General features: G+C 39.7%; 1 protein-coding gene across 5 annotated transcripts in view; it reads left to right on the top strand.

Annotated features, from left to right (window-relative positions):
• Window positions 1-3501: 3501 nt before the first annotated feature.
• Window positions 3502-15355, top strand: part of ABLIM3 (actin binding LIM protein family member 3) — a 180317-nt gene continuing 168463 nt past the window's right edge. For 2 of the 5 annotated variants that reach the window (XM_051978945.1, XM_051978946.1), the window contains exon 1: window positions 3503-4578. In XM_051978945.1, the coding sequence (XP_051834905.1) occupies window positions 4566-4578 (13 nt within the window). In that variant the 5' untranslated portion in view covers window positions 3503-4565. Of the gene's footprint in view, window positions 4579-15355 lie in introns of all 5 variants that reach the window. The other 3 variants (XM_051978948.1, XM_051978943.1, XM_051978947.1) reach the window with 3 other exon arrangements.

Below are 15355 nucleotides of genomic sequence, written 5' to 3'. Positions count from 1 at the left end.
GGGAGAGGGAAAAGAGACCTAAACTTTGGCCTTGGTCTGGTCTGCCTCTCTACTCATATTTGGATAGAGGAGTACCATACTCATTTTAAAGGTTCTGGAAGATGCTGGACTTTCCTTCCCAACCAATGGCCTAGCAGTTTTCCTAGATCAGATAGTAATAGTGTCAACACTGAGAATCAACAACAGATGGATGGAAGAGAACTTCTCAGACACCCCACAAATAAAAGAAAAGAACTCATGATCTCTAAGCATGAGCCCATTTCCTTCTGGATTCTATACATATTCTGAGGAAAGTGGGCCATGGATGTTTGAGATGTTTTGTGTCAACTACTTTGATATAATACCTTAGTAACTAACACTTAAGTAGTTTCAGATTTGTTAATTAAATTGATTCTCAATTGTTCATTTTAGGCGGAAGCACACTAGTGACAGCTTGCTTGAGCCAGAGCACTACAGAGTCATTCCTGATCTTTCAGGGGTACCCCTAGAGCCATAAGGATGAAATGTAGCTGACCCAGGTCTGAGAATTTGACCATTCAGAAAGATTAGTAAGTGGACTAAGGTCCTCAAAGTTTATAACAGCCACGTATGTTAAATGCTTGTAAACTTTAATATGATTATATTAGTGCCAACTATTATTATTGTTGTTTTAATAATAATATTATCATCCTATGGCATGGTTTCAAGTTCCCTCATCCTCCTATAGACACACACAAGATTGTTGTGGTCTTCCCAAAATGTCACACAAAGAACTGGATATAATACTCCAGATGGAATCTGACCAAAACATGACCAAAACAGCATGATAATAATTTCTCTTTTTTGTTGATACAACTTAAGAAATTATTTCTAAGATCCATATCTGATTGCAAACTCAATGACTCTTTTTTCTTCTTAACCTTAATGACTTTATTAGTCCCCACATGCTCCTAGAGATCAAGGATATTATTTTGCCTTTCTTTATAGCCCCAGAGGTACTAGGGATTAGCATAATGCCTGGTAAATAGAAGATGTCTAATCAATACCTATTGAGTGATTGATCATCTTTATAGATTGACAAGCAGAAATTTATGTCCCAATCTTCTGAGAGTGCTGCTCATTCCCTGTAAAACAGAATAAGGATTTTTGAACACATGATTTGAGCTAGAAGGGATCCAGGATTTCAGGGACCAGGTGAAAGGTATGAAACAATAGAATAAAGAACATTCTATGTCAAAGCTGAAAGGCATCTTAGAAAATGAAATGTTAGAATTATAAGGGACTTTAGAAATCAATTGATTCTACTATCCTATATTATTTTACAAAGAGGGAGACTAAGGTGGAAAACCAAGGACAGATTGTGAATTAATGGCAGAACTAGGACTAACACTGGGGACTCATTCCCAAGTCTTGAATTTTTTTTTTTTTTACTCTTCTATGCAGCTTGTTACACTTCTATTACCATCACCACCACCACTACCACCAACACACACATACATACAAACACACACACACACACACACACACACACACACACACACACAAAATGTTTTAGGATGATAACAGACCATGTGAAAGTTGGAATTTCCTAGGACAGTTAGCCAAGAACCAAAGTGAGTCATACAATGATTTCCTTGCTGGTTTCCTTGGGCAGAGACCAAGCTTTCTTGAGTGTAGTTGGTGCTTGGGAATGGAGCTAATGCCACTCATTGACATTAATACCAGCTTCAGTGCTTGGGCTATGAACATAGTGGCAGATCATGAATAGAATGTAGAATAAAACATAAAGAGAATCAAAATAGAAGTATGGAAGAAGAAGAGGTACTATGTTCTTAGGATCCCAAGGCTTAAAGCAGAAGTGTCAGACTCAACTAGAAATAAGGCTACTAAATTAGACAAGGGTTCCTGCCAGGGCATATTGAATTAGAAAACCACATGTTAACATTATGTTTTATTGTATTTTATTTATTTTCTAGACTATTTCTCAATTTCATTTTAATCTGGTTTAGGTTGCATTGGGGACTGTGGACCCTGACTATTTGATACCTTTGGCCTATTCCCTTTCTCCTCCCCTTAGGGAAAGCAAAAGAAATAATATACCATTTTTAGAGTCACACAATGTTAGAGGTCAAAGGTCTAAACCTACCCACTCATTTCCTGAATGATAAAACTGAAACTTAGAGATCAGAAATAGCTTGCCTAAAATAATATAAAAAATTTATTGAAGAATTTGAACTAAGCACTAGTCCAATGTCTTTTTCTACTAGTGTTGCTACTGAAAATAATAGAAATTCAGGACTGGAAGAAATGTTAGGATCCTGAATATTAAAAGCATAGAATGTTCAGAGTTTAATATGGGCTATAAATGATCATAAAGCCTGGAATCAGGAAAATCTGAGTTCAAATCCTTCCTAGCTGTGTATCCCTAAGCAAGGCATTTAACTTCTATCTGCCACAGTTTCCTTATCTGTAAAATGGATATAATAATATCACCTGGAGCCTCCAGTTCTCCATCCTTAAAATGGAGAGAATAAGATTTGTACTTCTTACTTCATAGAATTCTTATGAAGAGTAGGGAAAGAAAGTGGGTGACTTACTGCAAAGAAACTGGAAATATCCAATACAAATTACTATTCTGTTACTAATTTAAGTCATACCCCATTCCTGGACCTCAATTTCCTGAATCTATAAAATAAGTCTAGTGAGCTACTCTGGTAATAACTCTTCTTCAAGTTTTACAAAGTGCTTATTTTACTCATAAATCTTAAGTATGAGTTATTATTAATTTTTCAGTTTAGCTACTTTTATCTATTTTTCCTTCAAAGAATCATATTCCCACTCTGGTCCTCAGTTTTGCCCCCATTTTCCCCATCCAAATGAAAACACTGGACCAGAAAACCTCTAGTTCCTAACCGAGTTCTATCTGCAATTCATAACCTGATTTGAACCTGAGTTCAAATCTTAACACTCCTTACTACCTGCAATTTACTCACACAGACATTTTAGACATGATTCATTCCCATGGGCTCTTCCTTCCAAAGACATTGGCCTTCTTGCTGTTCCTCATACAAGACCCTCCATTTAGTAATTCCTGGCATTTTCTTTTATTGTTCCCTGATGCTGGTAATATAGTTTGTATTTTGTACCCATTTGTTTTCATGCTGTCTGCCTTCTTGAAACAATGAGCTATCTCATCATTCTTTGAATTTTCAGAGTTCTGAACAGTGTTTAGTATACAACAGCCGCTTAATAAATGCTTATTAACTAAATTACTAGTTTTCCTCTACTTTTTCCCATAGGGTTGTTGTGAGGGCTGAGAAGAAGCAGGATAGCTGGCTAGAATGAGCACTGGATTTTGAATTTGCAGATCTGGGAACAGATGACAACTCTGCTATTTACCAGCTGTATGACTTCCTCTCCCTGGGCCTCAGTCTACACAAATTACAAAATGAAGAGGTTAGATTGAGTGATGTCTGAAGTCCCTGCCAGTTCTAATTGCTCCGTGATGGGATGGAAAGCGCATAGTTGGAGCCCTGTTACTAATAATGAGTATTTCCCTATTTTTGGATCACTTTTCTCAATTTCCAAAGGAAGGGTCGAGCTAGATGGTCTCTAAGGGTCCCTTACAGTTCCACGTGTTATAATTTTAAGTGCTTGTAAACTCGAAGCGTTTTAGAAATGCGAAACATTATTGTGCCCCCCAAAATGCCAGGAGCCTGAGCGAATCGCATTGTATCCAGCAGGTGGCGGGCGGCAGTCGGCCATCCGCGGCTTCCCTAGGCGCTGGTAAAGCTAGCAAACCCTGCGGGAAGGCTTCTTTCCCGGGTCTGGTTCTCCTCCTTTTCTGGTCCCCGTTCCCTAGCAGAGTCCAGACCTCCCGAAAGCATCCCCTGCAGACTCTCCAGGCACGCGGCGAGGCGGGGCGGGGCGGGGCGGGGCGCGGAGTGGGCATTCGGGGCTCCCCGCCTCGGCTGCCAGGCGAGTTCTGGGGCTGGGCGAGAACCTCGTAGCCGCGGCTTGGCTTCGCTTGGACAGGAGCGGGGCTGCAGCCTAGCTCCCTCCCTTCTCTCCCTCCCCACCCCCCCACCCTGCTTTTCCCTCCCTCCCAGTGGTCCACACCCCCTTGGAGCGCTCACAGGAAAAGTCCAGCTGGAATTGGTCCGCATTGCACGGGGGAACCCTGGAGCCAGCGAAAGCTCAGGCGAGGCGCCAGGGCAGCGGCACTCAGTCGGTTTGTCTGTCCGCGGGCCTGCATGCCCTGCCTGCCAGCCCTATCTGCTTGTCATTCATTGCTTCTGCCTTTCCAAGATCGAGAACAGAGTCAGGAGGCAGAGAGAGGCAGACTGAGGGCAGAGAGGGCATACCTGGGATAGAAAAGACCACCTGATCATAGGATTTAGAGCTGGAAGAAACCTTGCAGATCATCTCGAGCCCCTCTCCCTGATAGTCCCTCCTCTACCCCTTCTCTCCGCCGCCGCCCCCCCTCCCCACCACCACCAGGTGAGCATTGGAGCAAAGGGGGACCACATTTAAAGAACCGCTTTGGCCTCTTTGTTGAATGAGAAATTCAGAGCCAGGGCGTCACCATGAACACCAGCAGTAAGTACATCTATCTATTCCTATTGCTTCGCTATGGGAACCGGGGGCGATGGGGTGGAGGTGGAGGGGAGGCTGCGTTGGCTCTGACTGAGGAGCAGGAAGAGACAACCCTGCATCTGCAGGAACCATCCACACCCAGGCTCCTGCCTGCTTTTGTTCCTACGGGGGAGATGAGGTTCAAGGCAGGCCTTTCGGAGCAGGGGATGCCACCCATCTCTGACAGTTGCCCTCTGGGGCACTTAGTCTGCCTGGTACTAGACAGTAGTGCTTGGGTCAAGCGATTATTCAGATGAGAGTGTCTTTTTAAGAGCTCTCTGGGTGCTCTCCTTCCTCATCCCCAGGTCCCTGCCTGGGTATAAATAAGCAAGAGCAGGTTGGTGGGTGTGTGCAATGGTAGCCAAATGTACAGTATCCCAGGCGGATTTCTCCAAAGGACAGTCTGGCTCTTACAGTGCTGAATAGTAATAATAGCAGTAACTCACATTTCTATAGTAGTTTAAGGTTGAAGAATGTTGAGTGGGGGGTGGGGAGAAGTGACTGTATTTAGAAACTGATGAGAATGTGAGAAGGGAAGCAAGCTCTGTCTGTGAATCGTCCCTGCATACCCCAGACGACAAATGGTCTGCTGGAGCTGGCTCAGACATCTTCCTGCCAGATGGATTGGGTGGGACCTATCTTTGCCAATTGGTTTACAGCTGTTGGAAAGCGCATGAGCAGCTGGGGCGTAGTAGTAGAAATCACTTCCAACTAGGAGGCAAGAGAACTGGGTTCAAGTGCTGACTCTGTTGCTGACATGACCTTAATCAAGACCATTGTCATTTCTGGCCCCCTCTATTCCTCCTCTGTTAAAGGAATAGTTTCTACTAGATGATTTCTGAGGTTTCTTCAGCTCTGAACATCTGTGAGTAGATTGCTGAGCACTCAGTTCACGAGCCCAGGAAAAAAATAGATTGTATAAAGCCCTATTCGGTGGAACTTATTCTCCATCCAGTTGGACTTTGAAGCTCTGGTCATAGAACAAAAGTCCATGAATTGAAATTAAATTTACATTGCTCCTTCCTTCCGAGTGTGTGTGAGTGAGTTTGCATAAGCTAAAAAATAAAAAAAAAAAAAAAAAAAAAAAAAAAAAGCAAAAGCTTCAGAGTTGTATTTGACCTCGAAGTTCCCTTCCAGCTTAATGATTTTGTAATCCTATAACCCTTCCAGATACACATCCTGGATTTTCCTTATGTTTGACTTGCCACTTGGGGCCATTAGTTTGATGCTGGGATAAGCAGGACCAAAGGTTTGAGGTGGGGTCTTTCTCAGAGATTTTTGCCTACAGTTTAATAATTAGTATAATCTGGCAGAGTGGAAAAGGCATTAGGGAATTTCCACCTGTGCCAGTGATTCCAATCAGCATCTTGTCAGTTTCTCTGGATATTATTCTTGATTAAAAATTCTTTACTGTGTATAAAGAGCAGAAATGGTATGCATGAGAGAGCTGGTTAATGAAAAGAGAACTGAGAATATGCATTTGAATCCAACTTCATGTTTTAGTAGCTGTGACTTTGGACAACTGAATTCACCTCTCTGGGCTTCTCATCTGTATAATGGGGATAATATCTGGATTGCTGACCTGGCCAAGTTATGAGGATATTGATTTTTTTAAAGTGGTAAATAAATGTAATGCTTTATTAACTTCTGGATAATCTTTTGAAAAACAGGACTAGAGAAATCTTTTACATTATGGGAAAAGAGGGACAAGTGGTTGATAATACCTTTTGCAAAGGCCTCCTGAAGGCAAACAAGGCATGTGCTTTTTGTCTCCAGAGTTCTTTTTCTACCAATAGTACCCAAAATTCCATTCTCTTTTTCTAGTTTCCAAGGTAGCTATGCCTAATGGCCCCAACTAAGGATAGGCAAAGTGATTATCAGCCTAGGGTGCAGCAAGCAAGTATGAGAGCACCATGAAGAGTATATTTTTACATGAAATTTTGAAAATAAAGATGTAATGCTAGGGGAAAAAAATCAGACTTGTATTCAGATCCAAACTCTTATTTGTATGACTATCAGCCCTTCCTAAATCTTAGTTTCTTCATGTGTAAAATGAGAAGCTTAATTGAGCTAAAGGGAACCTTTTTCTATAAATAGGAAACTAAGACCCCAAATCACTTGATTTACTTAAAGTTACACAGCAAATATGTAGCAGAACCAAGTCATCTGATTCCACATCCAATGCACTTCCCACCATGCCACTGGATCTATGATCTCTAAAGTCTCATCCAACTAGTTTGTGATGTCAAGTAGCACATTATATTATAAAGACATAGAGCCTATCATGGACAGTAATACACAGGGCTATTGTTGGTACAGATGAGTTGTATAATTTTAAAATCTTTCTTAGAATATAACACTTTGCTTCCTCCTGATGATTGCCACCAAAATAAAAAAAAAAAAAACAGATACTCTTGAGTTGGGAATAATTTCATCAAAGGAAATTTTTCTTCAGGCATGAGTCTCTGAGATTCTGTGATTCTTAAGAAATCAGGACTTTGGAGAAAAGGCAGCTCCAGTAAAGAAAAACAAACAAAAAAGCACAGGTTCTTTCCTTGGTTTTACAAATAAACAGCTTTTCCCTATATTTGAACTGTCCTGGACAAGCCTGTGTACATAGATTTGCAGAATCATAAAGGAATATATCCCAATTCTAATCAGCAATAGCATCTTTGAAAAGAGGCCATCCATCCCCTGATAGAATGCCTCCACTGACTGGAAACTCATCAATAGATTGTAGCAGTATCTTCTGCTGGCCCATAGTCCTTCTGTCAACATGACAGGAATTTAAACCATATAGAAAGGAGGTAGATGGAATGGGCTTGGATATACAATGGAAAGGCTTGGAATTAAAAGGCCAGAGATTGAGTATGGCTCTGATAGCTCCTCGCTTGGTGATGGTGAACAACCCTCAGTTTCCTTATTTTTAAAATGGATTTATTCTTGGTCATTAAATTCTCTGTAAACCTTAAAGTACTATAGCATTGTGTGGCTATCATCCAGCTTACACAAAACCCTCTGTTAGTACAAAAATATTTTTAAGAAGTTGGTTAGACAACTGGACTATGTTCTAGTCTCCTCTGGGTCTTTCTGTCCTGATGGCAATGAAATTGGAGGAGGAAGAGACAGAGGTGTGGCCTCAGGCCTTCAGCTAAGGTTTGTCCAGCTAGCAGTTTTGCAGCAACAGGGTTGAATGCCAATCTTGGTTGACAGCCTTGAAATATAAGGGATAAGTTTCTCTAAGAAGCAGAAGAAAGGAGGTGAGGTCCCCACAATTCTCTGCTCTGTTCATACCAGACCTAAATTTTGGTGTTTAATTGCAGAGACACATTTTAGGGATGAGTTGAAACATGTACAGCAAAGGGTGATCAGAAGGCTGAGAGGAGTGAAATCTATGTCATAGTGATTGAAGGAATTTAAGCTGAGGCAGAAAAGACTTAGAGAAGATATGATTATCTTTTAAGATTGTCATCACTGTTCCTATTCTACTTTTAAGCCTCGTTATTCCCCCTACTCAATTTAGCAAATATTCAATTGGCATCTATTATGTACAAATCTCTGGGAACACAAAATAACAGTCCCTGAACCTCTAGGAATTTACAATATAATAGAAGTGTTAGGTAGTATCAGTACAGAGATAAGTATCTATGCTGTTAAAATAGCTGGAAGGATCTCTAGAGATCATATAACCCCTTGAAGGCACAAGATAGAACATGATATAGGCAAAGAAGGACTCTAGACTATGCTCTAAAAAGATAGCTTTCAGCTGGGGGGATGGGGCGGTAGTTTCCAAGGAAGAGGATGATTTCTGCATTGAGAAGGCACTTGAACTGGGCCTGAGTCTTGAAGGAAAGAAAGGATTCCTCCAGAATCTGATGAAGATACATGCATTCTGGGACAGATCTGTGTAAATGTGCAGGAAAATGTAGGACAAGATTGGGGAGCAATATATAGTCCAGTTTGGCTGGAATATGGAGCACAGAAAAGAGAAATGGGATTGGACCTGGGAATAAAAAAAATAAGTGATTCTTATCAATGAAGATTGGTACATTCTCTGAAACAGTCTTTTAGACTTGCCCAGAACTCTGAGAAATTAAATACTTTGCCCAGGGTCACACAGGCAAGGACCTGAACCCAGTTCATCCTGGGTTTTTGCCCAACTTCCCACATTTTTCTCATGGAGGAATATAGAGTAAAATAAGTTTGAAAAGACAGATTGAAGTCAGATTGTAAAAGACTAATAAAGTAAAACTAGCTAATGGAAAAATATGTATTTTTTTTCTTTGTCTTTCAACACTGAGGAATCATTGAAGAATTTTGAATGGGGGAGTAACATTGTCAAACTTGTGCATTAGGCAGAGTGTGAAGGTTGACACTGAGAAGGGAAAGACTGGGAAAGACACAGAAAGAAATCTTTGATGTTGTCTTCTAGGTAGTGCAGTGCATAAAGTACCAGGCCTCAAACCAGGAAGCAGCTTCTTCTTGAGTTCAAATCTGATCTCAGACAATTAGTAGCTGTGTGACCCTGGGCAAGTCATTTAACTCTGTTTGCTTCAGTTTCCCCATCTATAAAAGGAGCTGGAGAAGAAAATGGCAAATCATTCAAGTATCTCTGCCAAGAAAACCCCACGTGGAGTCAGAAAGATTGAAAAATAAATGAATAGAAACAATACTAACCCTAAAGTAAAGATAAATGGGAGAACATTGGGCCCAAAAAGGAGGGTGACTAGATAAGTCAAGGGCTTGGGCCTGAGATGGACTTTCAGGGGAGCAAAGTAGGTGGGTCCATGGCAGTTCTCCCATTCTCACTTCTTGAGTTCTTTACTCCCCTTTTTCCCTCGCGTGCACTCCACCTCAAATTTCATTTCCAATTTCCTTTGAAGTATGGCATATTCCTACATTACCTCTTCTTCTATCCTCCCTTACACTTTCCAAACTCCCACTCCCTCCAGGTATTTCAGCCAAGTATGGTTGCATATTATGATAACTGGACTTTACAAATATCTATCCAGCCCAACCCTCTTATTTTATGGAGAAGAAGCTTAGAGCCAGAAAGAGAAAAGATTGGTCTTTAATCCTTCTAGTTCTAAATCTATGATCTCTCTTTCCTAAAGGGGAGAAGAATTGGTCACTGACTCCCCTTCATCCCAATTACTTTTTTTTTTTTTTGAGTGAAAAGCATTAAACACTTGCTATGATCCAGGCATTTTGTTAAGCACGGGGGATACATATATTTTAAAAGATAATCCCAGCCCTGAAGGAACTTACATGTTAATAAGAGAAGTCTATTCATAAAGAGCATGGTGACCAGATAGGGTTGTTTTGTTCTGGGAAGAAAAAAAGAGGAGGGGGGGGGGGAATAATACTGGCAGAGTCAGGCAAATGATGAAAAATGTCTTGCGTGAATGATTGGAAGAAATATGAAAGTGAAGCATCTGTGGTCTGGTATCTGGGGCCAACCAGTAGATATAGTGGGGGGTAGGGTGTGGTGGTGGTGGGGGGGGGGCGGGGAGATGACTGAATAGGCTAGTTTGCAAAGATCTTGTTGATGGTTTTTTCTTTTCCTTTTTTTAAATATCATAGTCACTTCCCAATAATTTCCCACCCTCACCCCATGAATCTCTCCCTTTATTTAAATAAGTATAATCAAACAAAATGTATGCTTTCCTCTTCTCCTCTGTCTATTTTATTACCTCTCTGCCAAGAATTTAGCATAGGTGCTCCGAACATACCATTTTTTAGCCTGGATTATGAAGCTAATCTTTGTTCCTCAAAGAATAACATCATATAATTGTGGAAATATATATAGAAGATTTGCACGTGTTTAACACATTGGATTATTTGCCATCTAAGGAAGGGGATGGGAGGAAGAGAAGGAAAAAAAAATTGGAACACAAGGTTTTGCATGGGTTAATGTTAAAATTATCTATGTATATGTTTTGAAAATAAACAGCTTTAATTTAAAAAAAAAAGGAATAATATCATAAGATTTAGAGGTGGAAAAGACCCTACAAATCCAACCTTCTTATTTCACAGATGAAGAAAAGGGAACTCAGAATGACAATGTCATATAACTAGTAAAAAGCAGAATTGGGATAAAAAATCAGATCTTCTGGTTTCAAAACTAGTATTTATTCCAAGATATTACCTGGCTACAACCATTTCTCCCTGGATCATGCATTCATTCTCATGACTACATCTCTCCCACATCTCTGTCTCCAGTCTTCATCTCTTTTCTGGATTTCAGCCTCTTAATTTGAAATGACTATTGGGTATCAAAGACTCACAATGGAGGATGGAGATAATGTCGGATCAAATTTATGGTTTCATAAATATAGGGAGCCCTAGTGAGGAATTTCCTCTACCTGTACAGGTTGGGATCTTCTCTTCAACATATGGCCTTGGAGAATTTCTTAAGAGGATTTAGAGATCAGATGACTTGTCCAGGATCATATACATCATTTGTGTAGAATGCAGGAATTGAACCCAGGCCTTTCTCTCTCTGTGCCAACATTGCCTAGTGAACTTGAAACCTAAGGAAACATGCTGTCCTACTTCATAAAGTTTGATTGTTCACACTTAAAAAGAGTTGAATTTTAGTTCCAAGTTCAGTTCTCTCCATACTCAGTGCAGCTTTTTGGACAAATCCATGACCCTCTTCTGTTCCCTCTCTTTTCCCCTAAAAATTTCTTGTTTGGCTGTACAAAAGCAACACTGATTACACTCGATTACTCAAAGTGTTCACTATTTATGCCTGATTACCATGTAGTACAGAAATGATTATGCATGTCATTAAATATGTGTCAGATTAATTTTGCTGTGAGTTTTAGTTGATTACAACACTAAACTCCATTTATGTGGGGCACAGTCATTGTGGAAAAGGGGAAAGAGGCCCTGGAGCAAAGGGCATCAGTCTTAAAATTAGAAGACCTAGAGTGGAGTCTTGGATTTGCTGCTTAATGGCTGTGTGATTACGAAAATCATTTTCCTTCTTTGTACTTAAATTTATTCATCTGTAGAATGGGGACAATAATAATGGCATTATCTGCCTCATTGTGAGGCTCAAATATGTTAATGTACTTAAGGTTTAGAATATACCTTCTTCAAATAGGAGGCTTTTTTCTTGTTTTCCAGAGAGTTCCTTTTAAGCTCCCAAATTTCGTCAAAGCAAATCAGAAGCAATATATTATATTGGAACGATAGTCACTGCACCTGGTCCAGGAGACCTATTTTTTTGTCCTACCTTAGAAGTGGAACCCTTGAACACCCAATCAATAAGTATTTATTAAGCATCTATTACATGATAGTATCACTCTTTGAGCCTCACTTTTCTCTTCTGTAAAATGAGGAAATAGCTCTCAATCTCTTCCATCACTGATGTTCATTGTTCTATGATCCGAGGACCTTTCCAATTCTGAAATTCTCTAGGTTCCTGTAAGGTTTCTTCTAGCTCTGAAGTTCAAGAGCCCTTTCAAGCTCTCACATTCTGTGCTTAGTTCCTGGGAGAGATGGAGTCTGGGGAGAGAGGGCGGAGAGATAGGATGAAAGGAGCAATTGAAGAATAATCAGAAATGAAGATAAAGTGACTCTGAAATTGACAGTGTGAGTCAATGGAAAGATACTCAATTTACACTCCAGGTTTGGGGAACACATCGATTGTATCCAGCAGGATGTGCTGCAAGAGTCCTCCCTCCTGGAGGCTTCTGCTGTTTTCCCCCAGGGTGTACCTATTACAACTAATCCTTTGCCAGAAGTTGCTGACTGATGTTTTCGGGATGGTCATTGTACACTCAAAAAGCAGAAAACAGTAACTTGAGGTATTGAAACTTTTTTGTGATTCTTATGACTTATTTTTCCTGATGTGATGTTTGATTATTCACATTTAAAAAGAAAAGATTTTTTTTCCTTTGCTCATTTGCTAAAACACTTCCCAAGGCTGACTTTTGGCAGGAATCGGTGCTCAGCTATACTTTTTTGGGGGGAAGGAAAAAAAAACAAAGAGGACAAAATGAGGAAACATAGAAAAGTGAAAAGAGCGCTATCCAGCATTACTCTTTGCCTCATCTGTGGCCTTGGATATGTCATTTCTCCTCACAGGTCCTCATTTATTTTGTCTGAAAAAATAGTAGAGTTGACCTCAATGATCTCAAAGTTCCTTTTAAGCTCAAAATCTTGTGAACATATAGAAATAGCTAGGTGTCACAATGGATAGAACACTAGCCCTGTAGTCAAGAGGACCAGAGTTCAAATCCAGTTGATTTACTGTGTGACCCTGGGCAATTCACTTAATCCCAAGTGCTTTGCCCTATCCCCAAATCTTTTGATTATGAGCCATAAAACATAGAATGGAAAAAAAAAAACAATGAAAAAGATTCAATGTTCTATTTGTAAGGGATAGTAAAAGAGAGGCTGATGAAGGCTTCTTGGAAGGGATAGCATTTGAGCTGTTGAGTTAGGCAATGAAAAGAAAGACATTTCAAGCAGTAAATTGTTAAACATATTGAAAAAAAAAGGCAGTCTACTTCTACTGAAGCAGAAGATTAGGAAAGAAAGTAATTGGAGGAAAGGATGGAAAGTGAGGTTGGCAGAAGAATACTGTATATGATGACCACAATGATGCAAATGAACAACAATGCAAGATTTCAGGATTCCATTCAATGTAGAGAACAATATTGACTTCAGATGACAGGTGGTGAAAGTGGCTCCTGCCTCTCATCAGACAGGAGGTTGAGTACAGGTGTAGAATAAGGCATACATTTTCAGACATGGCCAAATGTTGATTTGTTATGTTTAACTAATCTTATTTGTTACAAAATATGGTTTGATTAGCTGGGGAGGGTCAAGGAAAGAGACAAATTGGGAAATGATAACGATTTTTTTAAAGGATTTAAAATTTTTTTTTTTTTAAAAATCTCATGCATATATGTGTTAGTCAAAATTCAGAAGATCTTGAAAGTCAGTTTTGATTTTTTGCTGTGAATATGGACTTTGATTTTGTCAGTAATTAAGGAAAAGGGGGGGAGTTAAGCAAAGATTTTCACAATCTGGCCCCAAATCTTCCTTTCTAGTTTTTACTTATAAAACTTTCCAGTTTTACTTATATAACTCCCTTTATACACTCTGTAATACAGTCTAATCAACTATTTGGCATTCTGTGTATCTTCAAAGCTTAGCACAGTGTGTGGCATTTAGAAAGTGCTTAATGGATGTTTGTTAATTGACTAACTGACGATCTGGTCCCAGCCTTCTTTTGCAGTTTTTTCTTATCAAAAACTCCTTTGTGAACTCTGCATTTCAGCCAAACTAAAACATCCTCTCATTCAAATCTCATCCTTACAGAATCTGAGGTGGAAGGGATCTCAGAAATCATCCAGCCTATACCATACTTGAATTAAGAATTTCCTCCTATCACATCCCAATAAATGATAATCTTGCTAGCACCTGATGACTTTCAGTGAAAAGGATTTCACTTCTTACTAAGGCCTAACATATTCTCTTGAGACAGCTCTTTTGCTAGGAAATTTTCTGCAACTTCCAACTCAGGCCAAATAACCTTCTTTTGAATATTACTGCTGCTCAGTCATTTCAGTATTTTCCTAGCCTTCATGACCCCATTGGGATTTTCTTTGGCAAAGATACTGGAGTGATTGGCCATTTCCTTTTCTAGTTTATTTTACAGATGAGGAAACTGAGGTAAACACGGTTAAGTAATTTATCCAGATAATACAGCTAAGAAGTATCTGAGTACAGATTTTAAGTCAAGGTTGTGTCTTCCTGGTTCTAGGCCTAGCACTCTATCCTTCTTCACCACCTATTTGATGATGGCTATCATTTCCTCCCAAGTCTTCTCTTCTTCAAACTAATTCTCCCTGCACATCTTTCTCCTTCTTCCTTTAACTAATGTTTTCCAATCTTCTTACTCATCTCATTTTTCTAAACACACTCCAATTTGTCAATGCCCTTTCTAAAAATTGGTACCCAGAATTGAACATGATACTCAAGGTTGGACTGACCAGTGTGGGAAGACAACAGGGCTATCACCTTCCTCACTCTGGAAATAATACCTTTCTTAGTATAGCCTAAAGTCACTTTGAGAGTTAGAGTGACATAATGGTTATAGAGCTGGCACAGGAGTCAGAAAGATTTGATTTGTCTTAACCTTTGACACCTACTGGTTTTGTGACCCTGGGGAAGGCACTTGACCTTTCAGTGTTCCAGGAAACTATAAGATTATCCAATGACTGTCAAGTTAAGAGTTTGTGTAATGTAAGTACTTTCAAAGTTCATCAAAACATATTGAAAAAATATTAGAGGCACTGTACTAAATGCTAAGATACACGGAGGCAACATCAACGGCTGCCTTCAAGAAGCTCACAATTTAATAAGAAGAATCCATATGTAAACAAGATACATATGGGAGAATTTGGAGGTAATTTCAGAGGGAAGGCACTAAGAACATTAAGAAGAGATCTGGGAAAACCTTGAAAAAGTCTAGGGAAGACCAGGAGACATAGGTGAGGAGGAGGTGAATTCCAGGAATGAGAGACAGCTGGTGAAAATGAATGGAGTCTGATGTTTGAAATATCTTGATTAAAGAACAGCATGAGAACCAGACTTCAGAAGGGGACTAAACTGCAAACTGTAGGGATAAAGGGAGTCCCAGGAAGTAACTCCTTACAGCAATGAAACACAGTTTTGCACAGAAAAAGAGATCATGAAGGGTTTTTTTTTTTTTTTTTTT

Source organism: Antechinus flavipes, chromosome 2, assembly GCF_016432865.1.
Source record: "Antechinus flavipes isolate AdamAnt ecotype Samford, QLD, Australia chromosome 2, AdamAnt_v2, whole genome shotgun sequence".
Classification (NCBI taxonomy): Eukaryota; Metazoa; Chordata; class Mammalia; order Dasyuromorphia; family Dasyuridae; genus Antechinus; species Antechinus flavipes.
This window is presented reverse-complemented; position numbering and strand designations above follow the sequence as displayed.